The 16,183-nt window shown below is 37.1% G+C and overlaps 1 protein-coding gene across 1 annotated transcript; it reads right to left on the bottom strand.

Annotated features, from left to right (window-relative positions):
• Window positions 1-6,691: 6,691 nt before the first annotated feature.
• LOC129250742 (uncharacterized) lies at window positions 6,692-8,344 on the bottom strand. Its single transcript, XM_054890340.1, has one exon. It carries the CDS (start codon window positions 8,342-8,344, stop codon window positions 6,692-6,694), a length of 1,653 nt encoding a protein of 550 aa, XP_054746315.1.
• Window positions 8,345-16,183: the final 7,839 nt, after the last annotated feature.

Here is a 16,183-nt window from a genome sequence, read left to right as displayed (position 1 = left end):
ACCATTCTACCATTTAAGCTCGCCCACTTAGAGAGTTCCTTTAACGCTGATTGCATGAGCCCGCTGATAGTCGAGAGAAACTTCTCAGTCATCAACATGACTACATCGTCCGCATAAGAAACTGTCTTAATCATTACTGACGTTAAACAGCAAGTCATTTAAAACTGGTTGTACAGTAACGGCAATATTTCGATAGCAGTCCAAATCCTCTGTCGTCTGTGACTCCTTTGCTGCATTGTGAAGTCTTCTTGTTTCTCTTCTTAGCAGTTTGAGCTTCCTGGTCCACCTTGATTAGTTTGGTTTTTTGGCGGCCTGCTTACTGAACAAGATCTACGAAAAGCTTCATCTATTTCTGGAGCAGCTGGAGACGTTAGTTGTTTTCTTCTCTTTAGGGGGATCTAACATAGATATAAGCTTTGAAACATTTGTCCAATCAGCCTATTTTGGATTCCTTTAGGGAAGTCGTTTAAATCGTTCTATGTTGACTGTGAACAAAATTCTATAGTGGCCCAAAAGGGAGCACTTTGGTGAAACATGCCAGTGGTCAACTACACCTCGTATGTTTATGTAGCTGCTACCCCATGCCGAGCATCAGGAGCAGGAGCCTTAACTCTGCTCACATATTGCCGACGTCAGATCTGCGTTGCAAAACTGCGCGAAGAGAAATATATTTGCCATTCAAGTTTTTCCTAACCAAGTTGCAACTTCTTATCTTACCTTAAGTAAAGAGCAACTCCTCCATAAATAGCAGCAAGCCATCCGTTGCCGGTAGTTAATATCTAACATCGATATTGAGTAAAAGAATATTTTTTGTTGCACCAAGACGTGCATTCTTTATTCATAATCTTAGACTAACTCGTTTACATCAATCTTAGTACTACTTATAGCATTGATATGCTTAGGTCGTTATCTGTTCACTAATAGATAGCTATTAAGGTTATTATTGTTTGTTTTAGTGATAGTGCATTTCTGTTGTTATATTGTTTGTCCGTTGCAGTTTGTGGTAAATCATGTTGAAATAAGTTTTGTTGTTTTGGTGTTATGTACATTGTTATCATACAGGGTTAAAGTGCATATGGTATTGTTGTTTGTCGGTATAGACAATGATGAGTAATCATTGATTATGTATGTATATATGTAATATATATAACTAGTGTAAGACGAAATGAATCTAATTTTATTTATACGTACACAATGTGCGAAATGTAAGACTAAAAAATTCAACTTTCAGCTTCGATGTCCACCAACGTTCTGCTCTCTCACTTGTTTCTGCTTTTTCAATTGTTACTTTGTTTTCAACTTTATTTATACGTACTCGATATGCAAAATGTTAGATCAATATGCAAAATGTAAGATTAAGAAATTCAACTTTCAGCTTCGATGTTCACGAGCGTTCTGCCCTCTCACTTGTTTCTGCTTTTTCAATTGTACAGCTGTAGATACTTCTTTGCCGACTACCACTTTACCGACTGATATTGTCTGTGCAGACAAAAGGGTGACACTTAAATTGATAGTAACATAACTAACATCTTACATTCGACCATCCTGCTCATCATCTGTCTCAGATGACTCTTCATCGATATCGTCCTCGTCTTGCTCAATGTAACGCCATAGCTTCATGTAGTCGGCACTGGTTGAAGTTTGCTGCGGGCCCTGAAATTCAGCGGCTTTTTTAACGTCATACCTATCGTTTCTTTTCACCTTTACAACTTCGTAGGAACCGATGTACTTGTTCGTCAGCTTATTTCCCGTTACAAATTGAGTGACTTTGATGGCTACTAAGTCCGACAGCTGATAGCCATGCTGCCCCTTGCGCTTCTCATCATAGTTGATTTTATATGTCTCCTGTGCCTTTTGGATTTGTGCTATGACTTCTTCACGGATTTTATTACGTTCGTCTTGCAATCCCTGCAGCAACTCCTCCTGTAGAATCTTTAGAAGTTCGGTATCTGTTTCGTTTCTCATCTTTACTCCGAACATAACTTCGAATGGCGTAAATTTTGTAGATGAGTGAATATGTGCATTAATTGCTCGCTGCACTTGAGATGTGTATTGATACCATTTTGACGGCTCTGCTGCTGACTTTTTTGCTAATACCGAAATAATGACGCGATTGACTCTTTCAACTTGCCCGTTACTACTTTGAATTCTCACAGAGCTCTTTAAAAAGTTAGGACGTAAATGCTGTACCTTTGTCAATAATTATACGCTGCGGACAACCGAAAATTGTTACGTAGAACGTAGAAAGTGGTATATCTCCCTTATCTATGCAATGCAAAAGACCATCCTGCTTACCCAGCTTTCGGTTCCTCGTAATGCACTGTAGTATGATTATAAGTCGGATATGCCTTAACATTAATATTCATAAACATTTATTGTTTTGTTTTGGTTTTTTTATTTATTGTCCACTTATGCATTCACTTTGCTGTGCCGTTTAAATAGTATCATATTTCTTAAAAGGTTCATTACACTTGAAACTAAATGCAAACATAGCTAACGTAATTCTTTTATGTGCGGCGCGTGAATGCTAGAATCATATTACATAAGTAAACACCGAAAAATTGTTATTGGTTTGCATTGACTAAAATTCCTATAAAAACGCTTGTACGTAGTATGTAAGAGACAAGGAATAAAACAATTGCTTTACAAGCTGGATGCCCAGCTTGAAGTAATAAAATTCAATAAATGAAATAAAAATTACTTTAAATAATCATTTCATTACATGGCGATCCTGCCAGCTTGGTGCTAAGATTTTTTTGCACAAGTGGCGGAAAGCTCAAATGCTAATTCCAAAGTCCAGCTTGGTGCTAAGATTTTTTTGCACAAGTGGCGGAAAGCACAGTACTAATAACAAAGTCCTGGTATTGATCAGCCAATAAGATCTCCCAGTTGCGTGAAGATCCTGGTCTGGCCAATAGACCAGAAGATAGATGACCACAGAAGGGCCGAAAGCTATCTCCATTGAGGAATATAGAAGAAGAAATCATTTAATAAAGAAACCAGCCGAAATAGTCATCCAAATCGTAAAGAAGCCAAAGCGCAGAGGCGGCTACACCCAACGCATTAAACGAGAGATTGGATATCTACTCCGAGAAGTCAACACTCAGCCACCACCACCTTGGAACAAGGCTTGCTATATTTGGGAACGCATCTCTAAATTGGAATTCCTGCTGCAACAGCGTAAGCAGATTAAATAAAAACAAAAAAAAAAAAAACTGTGCGTGCTTCACGCAGACAGTATAGGCTGACAAGCGTTAACCGCTCGCAGAAAAAAAAAATATATAAATACAAATCCAATGTAAAAACAAAATTTTTCAAAATGTTTATGCACACATTGTCGTTTTAAAAAATAAATAAATATAAATCCAATGTAAAAACAAAATTTTTCAAAATGTTTATACACACATTGTCGTTTAAAAAAAAAAAAAAATAAAATAAATTCAATGTAAAAACAAAATTTATAAATTTAAAAAAAAATAAATTGAATGTAAAAATAAATTTTATAAATTATATATCCTTAGATTATAAATTATTATATTTGATTTACGGTATAAGGTCCCCAATAGCTAATTTTTCAGAAATGGGAAAAACTTTATCGAAAGCTGATAAACCCAATGCCAATGTAGTAAACGAAGTAGTCGTTAATACTGGTTTAAATTTAATCGAAATTTCTTTAATTATAATCACGGTAATAACCTTATTAATATTAGCATTAAAATTATATGCTATGCATAATAAAAAATTGAAGAAAAGATAATCACGTTGCGGACGCTTTGTCTCGCATTACAATCAATGACTTAAAAGGAATAAATGAAAAGAATCAAAACATATACAAAATAGTGACTAGATCAATGTCGAAAAATAACAGCAGTCCAACTACACAGCAGCACATTAAAACATATGATAAGCCCAAAATATATGTCTCAATTAATAACACTGACGTCAGGAAATACAACAAATTAAAGATTACACCCACACGATGTTACATCAAACGAGGAAAATCTATAACGGCATATATAAAAATTGATGACTTATTTGTTAATGGGAAAATTGACTTAGGACAATTCTTCTCTAGGCTCGACGAAGTGGCCGACAAATATGGCATTAATAATTTACAAGTGGCACCTAGCGAGAAAATTTTCGAATTTGTCTCGATTAATGATTTTAAAAATAAGGGCAATATGATATTAAATAAAATAAAAGTAGGGCTACTGAATGAGGTGACCCACGTTAATGATGCTAAAACTGTAATGGACATTCTAAAAAGATACCACGATGACCCTATAGAAGGCGGTCATTGCGGAATTTTCAGAACACTCATGAAAATTAAAATACATTACTTCTGGAATAAAATGTCAAAAGATGTTGCTAAGTACGTAAAAACTTGCGAAAAATGCCAAAAAACCAAAATAACAAAACATTTAAATAGCCCAATGACTATAACACCGACACCTACAGGTACATTTGATATAGTCTGTGTAGACACAATAGGCCCACTACCTACAACAATTAATGGTAATACTTATGCAGTCACAATAATATGCGACATGACAAAATATTTAGTCACGATACCCATCCAAGACAAAAATGCCAAGACAGTTGCAAAAGCAATATTTGAAAAGTTTATTCTTACCTACGGTCCAATGAAGACGTTCATTTCGGACATGGGTACAGAATACAAAAATTCAATACTAACAGAGCTATGTGAATTGCTAAAAATAGAGAAACTTAATTCAACTGCTTACCACCACCAAACACTAGGAGTAATAGAAAGATCACATAAAACTTTCAATCAATACGTAAGATCTTACATATCGATTGACAAAAACGACTGGGATGAGTGGCTACAATACTTCACATACTGTTTTAACACCACTCCTTCTACAGTACATGACTATTGTCCGTATGAATTAGTTTTTGGAAAAAACACCAAACATGTTTCAGCAGTTCACAAATGTAGACCAAATTACTCCACTACGCTAGAGAAGTAAGATTTAGGCTAGAAGTAGCACATAAAAGAGCTCGCAATATGATAGACACAGCTAAAATTAAGCAAAAAACATTTTATGATAAAAATAGTTTAGATCACAATTTTAGCATAGGCAATTTAGTTTTACTTAGGAATAAAGTGGCCCATAAACTGGAACCCCAATATTGTGGGCCTTATACTATTAAATCAATAGATAATAAAAATAATGTTACTATAGTCGATAAGTTATCTTTAAAAGAACAAATACAGGCTTAAGATTTATCAACAATAATTAGTTTATAGACGCGTCTAAGCTAAAATAAAAAAAAAATTAATATTGTACAATATATACATATATATAAAATTAAAACAAAACAATTGCTTTACAAGCTGGATGCCCAGCTTGAAGTAATAAAATTCAATAAATGAAATAAAAATTACTTTAAATAATCACATCATTACAGCACTCGATGCAGTTCGCGATTACTTGATTAGCTTTCCTTTCAAGGTGCGGTATGTAATAGTCCTTGCTAATTGCGTGAATCGTTTTCTGAGAACCCATATGTCCAAAGTTGTGTGCGTTTGTAATGATTTCCTTTTCCATGCTTTTAGGAACGGCTAGTAGGTCCTGCCCATCGACTTGCTTATAGATTAACTTGTTTTTCATTTTGTAGTCGGCGTACTGCTTATGTTTGAGGATCTCTGTATCTGCTACCAAATGGTCGTCTTTTTGCTGTGCTCTTCGGATTTGTACGTGCACCTCCGATGTTACTGTCATAACAGCACAAATAAGCTGTCAACATGTTTCATTCTGCTAGCTTCACGATGTTCTATAGTAAATGAATAGTCTTGTAGATACATCAACCACTGGACAACCTCGCGTGGTATATCTTTTTTGTGTTTGTCTGTTTGAAAGCCGCGCAGTTAGTTGCGAGAGTGAATTCTATGCCCATAAGATAGTGACGGATCTTTTTCGTGGCTAAATGCGCTGCCTTTACTTCCAAAAAATAGCTATGCATTTTTTCTTCTTGCGACGATGTTTTCTTGCTCCAGTAAAAAACAGGATGCCATTTGTTGTCGTGTTGCTGCAAAAGCGTAGCCCCAAATCCTTTTTTGGATGCATCAACGTGGAGCTGTGTTTTGGCATGCTGCTTATATATCTTCAAAACTGGTTCTGCTGCAAGAGCCGCCTTTAGATTATCGATTGCTTGTATCTGCTCGCCTGCTATCTTAAACTCAGCATCCTTTTTGAGCAACTCTGTCAACGGTCTGGCTAATACGGCATAATTTTTAATGAATTTTCGAAAATATCCAGTCAACCCAAGGATCGCCTGAACATCTCTTAGATATTTCGGCAACGGAAATTTTTTTACAGCCTTTACTTTCTCTTGTCCACGCCAGACACGCCCGTCTTCGACTTCGTGGCCTAGAAACGTTATTTTTGTTTTTAAAAATTGGAATTTTGACCATTTTATTTCTAAATCATACCGTTCTGCTCTCTTTAAAACTATTTCCATGTTGGCTAAGCATTGCTCAGCTGTTCCCCCAAAAACAACAATGTCGTCAACGTATATTTTCATAATGCCATTATTTATTAATTGTTGAAAAATATAATTGATGAAGCGCAAAAAAACTGCCGGCGAATTACAAAATCCAAATGGCGCTCTATTGAATTCGTACAGCCCTTCCTTTGTAACGAACGGTGTGTATTTGCGACTGTTTTCATCTATTTCGACGTGGAAACCCCCATTTTTTAGGTCCATCACGGTAAAGTATTTGGCGTTTTGCATTTTCTACGACTGGTACTGGAAACCTATCTTTTAGAACCAATGTGTTCAACTTGCGAAAATCTACGCACAGCCTGTAACAGTCATCCTTCTTTTTAGCCAACACGATTTTGCTAGCAACCTCAGAAAATAACTCGCGTATTATGCCCTGCTGTAACCATTTGTTTACTTGCTTTCGCACCACTTCTCTTTCTGGTGCTGATAAACGACTTGGACTTGGACGGAAGGCGATATTGCTGCAGTTTGGTACAATTTTCAGCTTAATGGGACAACTCGACTGGACGTTCGATGGCTTATACTTGTGTATCAGCTTCTCTACGGCATCTCTGTACTTCAGTTCTACGTTAATTTCCGGATTATGTTCGACTACGTTGTAAGCATTGTAATCGTTTTTCTCGCCCGCTTGTGCAAAAGTGTCATAACCAGCATTTAAGGTCACGCTGAACTTTTTTAAAAAATCGTAGCCTACAATTACGCCAACATTTATCGTCGTATCGGGAACAAGAAGAAACGTGTGTTGCGTATGCAGCCTGTCGACGTTAACTTCAGCGTTAAACTCACCCAAAACAACTGTTGCGACATTTCCCAAACCGAACAACCTAGTAAAACGTTTTTTCAACGAACATCTACTAAATTTTGCATCGAAAACGCCTTTACGCATCAGGGAGATATCAGATCCAGTATCCACCAAGAAGGATAATATCTCGTTTCTGATTTTCATCTGTTTAATTCGCTTTTCATCTATCACGACACTAACACTTTGTTTTACAACAACACAGTCTTTGGATGTATGGCCGCTGCCATTGCATCTGAAGCACTTGGTATCTTCCCTACATTCGGCTCTTTTGTGTTGTGTTGAACCACAATTAAAACAGCGCAGCGGCTTACGATCGGCGTTGCTAGAGTTTTCACCGTGTTGCGCCTGTGTATTTGCTGAAGAACGACGTTTATTTTGCATTAAATTTCTATTTAATGAGATTATTAATTCGTCCGCTTTTATCAATTCCTTATACGATGTTGCACTGTAAAGAGGATATTTCCTGTCCTCGCGAATATCTACACCGTCAGCTATGTATGCAATTACCGACTCTTCTTCAATACAGCCAAGTGCTGCTATTTTTCGCATTTGTAAAACATACTCATGGAAATTTTCGGAAATTAGTTTTTTACGCGTTGCCAACTGTTTATGTACTTCAGCGCTGTTTAGTTTTTGTTCAAACTCATTTAACAACGCTACGCAAAGAGAATCATAGTTCGAAACTGTGATTGTTTCTAAGAACAAAGCTGCCGCGCCTTTCATTTTATTGCGTGCATTTAAATATTTCTGCTTACTGTTCAGCTCATATGCTTCCGAATTTTCATTAAAGTTATTCAGCCACTGCCTAATCGGAATCGATACCCCATCGAAACACGGTATGATTTTTGCGAAGCTCTCAACTGAGACGCCGCATCCATTGTTTCGATCATTCTGGAGTATTCTTTTGGTTAAAAATTTCAAAATGTCGTCGCTACTGCTGTTGTTTTGCTTGTCGCCGCCCTCCATGTGACTGCGCTCTTCACGTTTGTACTCGTTGGTCGCTTCTGCCATCTGTACGATTTCGCTGTCTAATGCCGCACTTTCCCCTGCCTGCTCTGCATTATTTTCCAACGGTGCTTCTTGGGCAGCTCTGCGCCTTCTGGATGTTGACACTCTCGACCTTACTTTTTTAACTGTTCAGCGGCTTTATTGTTCAATGGTTGAGCCCCCATGTAAGACAAAATGAATCTAATTTTATTTATACGTACACAATGTGCGAAATGTAAGATTAAAAAGTTCAACTTTCAGCTTCGATGTCCACCAACGTTCTGCTCTCTCATATTATTTCTGCTTTTTCAATTGTTACTTTGTTTTCAACTTTATTTATACCTACTCGATATGCAAAATGTTAGATCAATATGCAAAATGTAAGACTAAAAAATTCAACTTTATTTATATGTAGATCAATATGCAAAATATAAGATTAAAAAATTCAACTTTCAGCTTCGATGTTCACCAACGTTCTGCCCTCTCACTTGTTTCTGCTTTTTCAATTGTTACAGCTGTAGATACTTCTTTGCCGACTACCAATTTACCGACTGATATTGTCTGTGCAGACATAAAGGTGACACTTAAATTGATAGTAACATAACTAACATCTTACACTAGTGTTTATACTAACGTCGTTAACTCTCCCCTGCGTTAAACATGAAATGACCTCATTTCGAAGGGATCAGATTTTGTAGACGTTGTGACTCGGTTAGATAAGCCAATTCGAACTCTCTTTGGTGTCTGATGTTTATTTGTAGTTGTCGACATGTACTATATATAATTTTATAATTAAGTACGTGACTAAAGCTAATAAAGGGTGGTTAAATTTTAAGGACCGATGTTGAATGTGAACCACACCTAAACGTCAACGACACCGTTAGACTTCTTTCTTTGGGGTTATTTTAAAGAAAAGGTGTATGTCGATAAGCCAGCAACAATTCAAGAGCTAAAGGATGAGATAATTCGGCACATTAACGGCATAGAACCTCAATTATGTCTCAGCGTCATCGAAAATTTGGACCATCGGACGGATATGTGCCGTCAAGGCTGCGACGGCCATTTGGCCAATATTTTGTTCCATACGTAATTAAGTCATACCAATATTATTATAATAAAGAGAAATAACAATAATTTCCTAAAAAAAATTCTATTTTATTCAAAATCAACACCGGCCCTTGAAACTTAACCACCCTTTTTACTGCTCAGTCTACAGCGTAGATCTCAGGCGGGGAGACGTTACACCGGTCTGGCAGTCTAAGCGAGTAAATTAAGGATAATTGTTCCAAGCACACTCCCGATCCAGTGCCATTGTTCATCTTTGAGCCCGCAGTTTAAATATGATGACTACTATCATCTGAAATTACTCCGGTCTGCCAATCCTTCCTGTCAGGTATTCGTATTTTACAGCATCTGTTCAGATTTAACTTGGGAACCAGATAGTCTGTTTTCGATGCATCTTGCAAGTTTTCCACAGATAGTATTATATATATATGTATATGCTAGAACTGATGCATGACCGTACGAGTTTTCGTTTAGCATACCTACTACTGGAAGCAGATTTGGCCGCTATCCCTTTAATATATACAGTGTGAACGATATGAAATGTTACCCATTCAAAACACCACAGCTTTTTTGTGTGAAATTAGGTTTTATTGATTTCAAAGACAAAACTGTTCAAAAATGATTACAATTTTAACATATATTCACCTTAGCTCGATATGACCAGCTTTTGCCTTGACTATACCCATAAAACGGTCAAAAAATGAGTTGTATGCTACACGAATGTGATCTTGAGGTATTTTGGCCCACTCTCGTATAATAGCTTTCTTCAGCGCATCCATGCTGGCATATTTTTTAGTCCTCACCTTGCTCTCCAAAATGGACCAGATGGAATAGTCCATCGGATTTGCGTCTGGCGAATTCGGAAGCCATTGTGTGGACGAAAGGAAGTGTGGAAAATGATTTTTTAGCCATCCTTGGTTCACACGAGCTTTATGCGACGGTGCCGAGTCCCTTGAGCTCATTTTTCAATATGCGTCGAATGCTGTTTTGCGATATTTTCGGTTCTTTGGCCATTTTTCTTCCACTCCGACGTGGATTTCGTTCAAGTCGATCCTTCACTTTCCGAACCATTTCTGGCGTTGTTGCGGTTTTTTTTGGTCCACCTCCATAGCGTTTCGCAAAGCTACCAGTGTCATTGTAACGTTTTGTAGTGCGATACACAAACATTTTATTCACTTTGAGGTGACTCAGCTCACGAACAATGGCTGGTTGTAATTTTCCAGCCAAATATAACGCAATCAGACTATTACGTTTGAATTCCATCACAGAAAAAAAAAATTCAACAAAACTGAGACGCAAATGTTTTTGATGGCTTATAAACAATATATTGAACTGTGGTTAGAACAATTTTGACGTTGATGTCATGAGCTATTTTGCAGACACAAGCAGGGTGAAGTTGGTAACACTTCATATCGTTCACCCTGTATATCAATGGGGAGTCGATTGAATCCTACTCAAGCTAATCCTTGGACTTTTATTAGAGCCTTTACGTAGGATTATATCTGCACCGCCTCCCACCACATGATAGCTCCATAAACCAAAATGGATCTGATCATCGTATTGTACCGTGGTTGCCCAGGGGTTGATATACGGTTCCAGGCCACAAGCCCTTTAACCATTCTATCATTTAAGGTTGCCCACTTAGAGAGTTCCTTTAACGCTGATTGCATGAGCCCGCTGATAGTCGAGAGAAACTTCTCAGTCATCAACATGACTACATCGTCCGCATAAGAAACTGTCTTAATCATTACTGACGTTAAACAGCAAGTCATTTAAAACTGGTTGTACAGTAACGGCGATATTTCGATAGCAGTCCAAATCATCTGTCGTCTGTGACTCCTTTGCTGCATTGTGAAGTCTTCTTGTTTCTCTTCTTAGCAGTTTGAACTTCCTGGTCCCCCTTGATTAGTTTGGTTTTTTGGCGGCCTGCTTACTGAACAAGATCTACGAAAAGCTTCATCTATTTCTGGAGCAGCTGGAGACGTTAGTTGTTTTCTTCTCTTTAGGGGGATCTAACATAGATATAAGCTTTGAAACATTTGTCCAATCAGCCTATTTTGGATTCCTTTAGGGAAGTCGTTTAGATCGTTCTATGTTGACTGTGAACAAAATTCTATAGTGGCCCAAAAGGGAGCACTTTGGTGAAACATGCCAGTGGTCAACTTTTAATGAACCCATATTTGACAATCGTGTTATATCAATAACCTCCGCTCGGTTACATACACCTCGTATGTTTATGTAGCTGCTACCCCATGCCGAGCATCAGGAGCAGGAGCCTTAACTCTGCTCACATACTGCCGACGTCAGATCTGCTTTGCAAAACTGCGCGAAGAGAAATATATTTGCCATTCAAGTTTTTTCTAACCAAGTTGCAACTTCTTATCTTATCTTAAGGAGTAAGGATAGTCAAGGTCAGTGACTTTGTCCTACATGCGACATTGTTCCTGTATTAGGGCCACCCCCACTCTCTTCTCCTCCATAAAGAGCAGCAAGTCATCCGTTGCCGCTAGTTAATCGCCCTTATCGCGAGTTATATTTTCACCCGAAAAATTTCACCTTTTTTGTTCGCCTTATCGGCATGGTATTTTTCATGTTCGAAAAATATTTCGCCTTATTGGCAATTCTTTATTCGGGCGAAATGAACGAGCGAGAAGCAGAAATTTATTCACTTTTGTTTAGAAGGCGAACACGAAAGAATTGAAATGTGAGTATTTTTTTCTTTTAAGCAATAGACATTTTTTAAATAAATGTACTCTTATCTTTAGGAGTAAATCAATAAATAAATCGCAATCTGAGAGGCTCTTGGATGAAATGCTGCAAAACCTAGATATTGCAAGAGGGTTTGTGAAAAAAAATCGCCAGAAGGTGGCCGAATTCTGGAAGTAGCTTACTTTGGCGTTAAATGGCGTAGGCCCGCCTGTTAAGACAGAGTTTGAGTGGAAAAAGGTAAAAAGTTATGTTTATAAAGCCTGATTATTTTCACAAGCTATCTATTAGCTAGGTATGGACTGACCAAAAACGCTACGTACGCAAGAAGACTTCACACAACAAAATGCATGAAAGAGGAACAGGAGGCGGACCCAATAGAACACAGACTTTTTCGAGTACAGAAGAGGCAATATACCAATAATTTAGAATTGGAAAAGTGTCGTAAAATAGAAATCGAAAACCTAATTGCTACTAATCGAAGGACGTTAGAATTAAAGGAACTAAAAATAGAAATTTTGCGAAATCGCCAATCCAAAGACTAAAAATATTTTAAGAAAGACTGATTTTTATTATTTTAAATACAGTGGCGAACTAAATTTTTGGCACAGCTAATTTTTCATATCTGCCAAAATATTTAATGTAATAAAAGTGTTTGCAATATCTGTACGAATGCGCTGACCTTCTGCCAGATAGTTACTGTTGACTTCGACAATTTGTTGATTATCTACCATGGAAATGTCATTGAATTCTCCATTAACAGATGGGTTAGGAAAATGTAGATCACTTTTGTAATGAATGCAAATATTATGCAACGCAGCGCAAACGTTAATTATTTTTACTGCCTTTACAGGAGTATAGTACAACTCTCTAGCGCTTAACAGACACCTCCATCAGTTTTTTAGAACACCATTTGTTCTTTCGATTATATTTCGACAACGTGTGTGTACTTCATTAAATTTGGCTTGAGCTGAATTATTTTCTGGTGTTCTATATGGAGTAAGTAGCCACGGCTCTAGCGGGTACCCAGCGTCTCCTGAAAAGTTTGAAATTATATATGCCCTTCGTTGGTTTTAATCTGTTACCTAGTAACCAAACTCTGTTGTGGGTTTGCAAATATTTTCCCATCATTTCCTGTCATAAGCTGCTTAAGTTCCATATAAAGGCATCGTGGCAAGCACCAGGATGTGTCGCATTTATAAAACGAATCTTCAGATTACTATCGCATACCTGAAAAGCCATTTATGTATACATATTTATTTCTTACTTTAACTTTAATTACGAATATAGTACTTACGAGCATAACGTTCAAACTGCATTTGCCTTTTCTGTTGTAAAATTGATGAATGTTTTTTGAAGGGGATATTATGTTAATGTGTGTTCCGTCAACACATCCTATAACTCCTGGCATTGCGTATTTTGTAAAAAAATCGTTTGCTATTTGGCGTTGTTCAACTAAAGTGGGCCAACTTATCCATTGTGGACAAATTAGTAGCTCGAAAATACTCAGCACTTCTGTCAGTACTTCACTGAAAGAAGATTGAGCTAGGCCTACTTCATGGTCCTTCCTAACGCCTTTTTGAAGTCCTCCTTCTGCGAAAAATCGCAAACATGCGCTCAGTTTTACAATAGGTGAATTCCGAATTTCTGCTTCAATGGTGGCAAGGAGTTAGTAAGGACATCTAGCAAGTACTTAAATGTCGGCTTGTTTAGTCTGTAATATTGCCGAAACCTAAAAAATAAGAAATAAAGTTAGTATTGCAAATTCCCATTAGCATTTTTTGTTATCTCACATTGAATCACTTAGCTCCAAAGGATTGGAATTGTCCCTTAATCGCCTCCTGAGCACTTTCACGTTCAAATTTTCCTCACGCTCGCTCAATAACACTGTGCGACAGTGAAATTATACTTTTATAGAGAGCTGGTACAACTTGTAGGTATAGTAAAACTAAGAAACATAGTATAGGGGAAATTTCCAATACACCCCCAAAATCTCATTTTATGGCCATAAAACCGTTTTTCAGTAGGTTGATGTGAACAATCACTCCTAACTTCTCCAATTTCCATCCGATTTCGAATTTGTTCGAAAGAACAAAAACAAGCCTTTTTGACAGTGTGTTGACAATTTTTCTGAAATGACAACTGACGAGACTGTAGGCGGAAGTATTTGGAATTTTTTTATTTTTTCTCTATTTTTTCAACTTCGACATCATTTTTGCGATATTATCCGATATTGAGGATGTTTTTTAGTACACTACTGTTATAGTAAATTTAAATTTGCGTCGCCTGAGCTATATTTGACTGTAATTGAATTAAAATTCATAGAGTTGTGCGAGTTGTGCGAGTTTTAAGATTTTATTTTTTTTACTTATTTTATATGTACGTATAGCTGAGCTAAATGAGAATAAGGGCGCGTTTCGAAGCATGAAAATGATAGCAAGTGTCAGTATAAATACATCATATTTATTGGAGTATAGATATACAGTACAGTGCAGCACTGTACGGTATGGTACGGTGCGGTACGGTGCAATACACAACGGAACTGTTTCCAAACTTAAAAATGCATTGGAAACGGCTCTTTGGAGTTTATAATGGCACGGTACACTATAGTACAGTACAGTATAGTATATTACAGAACAGTACATTAAATAACAGCATATTTTAAAACAGTAAAAAAAGGACATAACATTACTTAACCGGAATAGAACAGTACGAAACAGTACAGGTTTAAAATCTTAAAAGATGTCGGGAAAAACTAATCTTGATTTCAAAAATGTTTGCTAGACCGTTTGTAAGAGTCATTACTTGTTTTACGTTTCAAGGACCAGCAGTAATCAGCAAGCATGTTGATGGAATTCTTCCCTTGAAAACGTTTTTCGATGACTCCTATCTCCTGGTGAAATTGTTCACCCTGTTCATCGCTCATCTGGCTCAGGTTTTCCGATAAAAAATTCAAATGTGAGTGCAGGAAGTGTATCTTGATGGACATATTGCATTCCATTTTTTCGTATGCACTCAAAAACTCTTTGACGACTTCAACATAATCAGAGCTCTTTTTATTTCCAAGGAACTTCTCACACAATGATTTAAAACTTTCCCATGCCCGTCTTTCCACTGCACTGAGCTTACTCGTAAATTTCTCATCTCGCATGAGTTTTCGAATCTGAGGCCCGACAAGGATCCCTAAAATTGTAATAAACTGTAAACTACTATTAACCAATATGAGAATAATGTGTTACCTCCTTTTAGCCTTGCATCGCTGACTTTAGGGAATGCAACTTCTTTCAGGTGACGGAACGCTTCGCCACCGACTTTTTGTTTTTTCAAAAACTGCTTCGCATACCCAAGTTTCAGGTGCAGTGGTGGCAAGATAACATTTTCTGGTCGGACAAGTTGGTGGTTCAAAACATTTTTTTGACCAATTTTGTAGAGTTCACGTGTTGGCCATTCAGTTTTTGCATAGCGATTCGGGGCACGGCTATCCCACTCACAAAGATAGCAAGGGTACTTGGTGTATCCACCTTGCATACCGAACAAAATTGACAATACTTTTAGGTCGCTTACTATTTGTCATTTATATGCACTGTAATTGATAAGGCGAAGTATTTTTTCCAAATTTTCATATGTTTCCGTCATGTCAATTGCGTATGCTAATGTAACTGATGGTAATATATTTTCGTTGTGTAATAACACAACTTTCAAACCTAGAATAATAATAATATCATACAAATTTTAATTTCAAGATGCAAGTGAGGAATATTGGAAGAGCACTTACTCATGCATGATCCATCAATTAAAAGTCGCCACTCATTTGATTCGTGATAATAGTCCAAGAGGTAGAATAATTCTTTTACATTCGAGCAATAAACAAGTTTGTCATTCTCTTCATCAGTTTTGAATACTTCTCTGTAAGAAATTCGATCATCATCTTTCCGGAAATACGTAATTCTGAAGTCGTCATCAGCTAAATTCCATTGTTTAAATCGAGAAGCAAGCGTTTCAGATTGTCTTCCCGATAGATAAATCACGAGAAAGATCCTGAAAATCGGAATTTGATACAATGTGTCGTTCTGAAGACTTAGAATCAGACGG

Source organism: Anastrepha obliqua, chromosome 6 (genome assembly GCF_027943255.1).
Source record: "Anastrepha obliqua isolate idAnaObli1 chromosome 6, idAnaObli1_1.0, whole genome shotgun sequence".
Classification (NCBI taxonomy): domain Eukaryota; kingdom Metazoa; phylum Arthropoda; class Insecta; order Diptera; family Tephritidae; genus Anastrepha; species Anastrepha obliqua.
The sequence above is the reverse complement of the archived record's forward strand: the minus strand, read 5'-3'. Positions and strand labels throughout refer to the sequence as shown.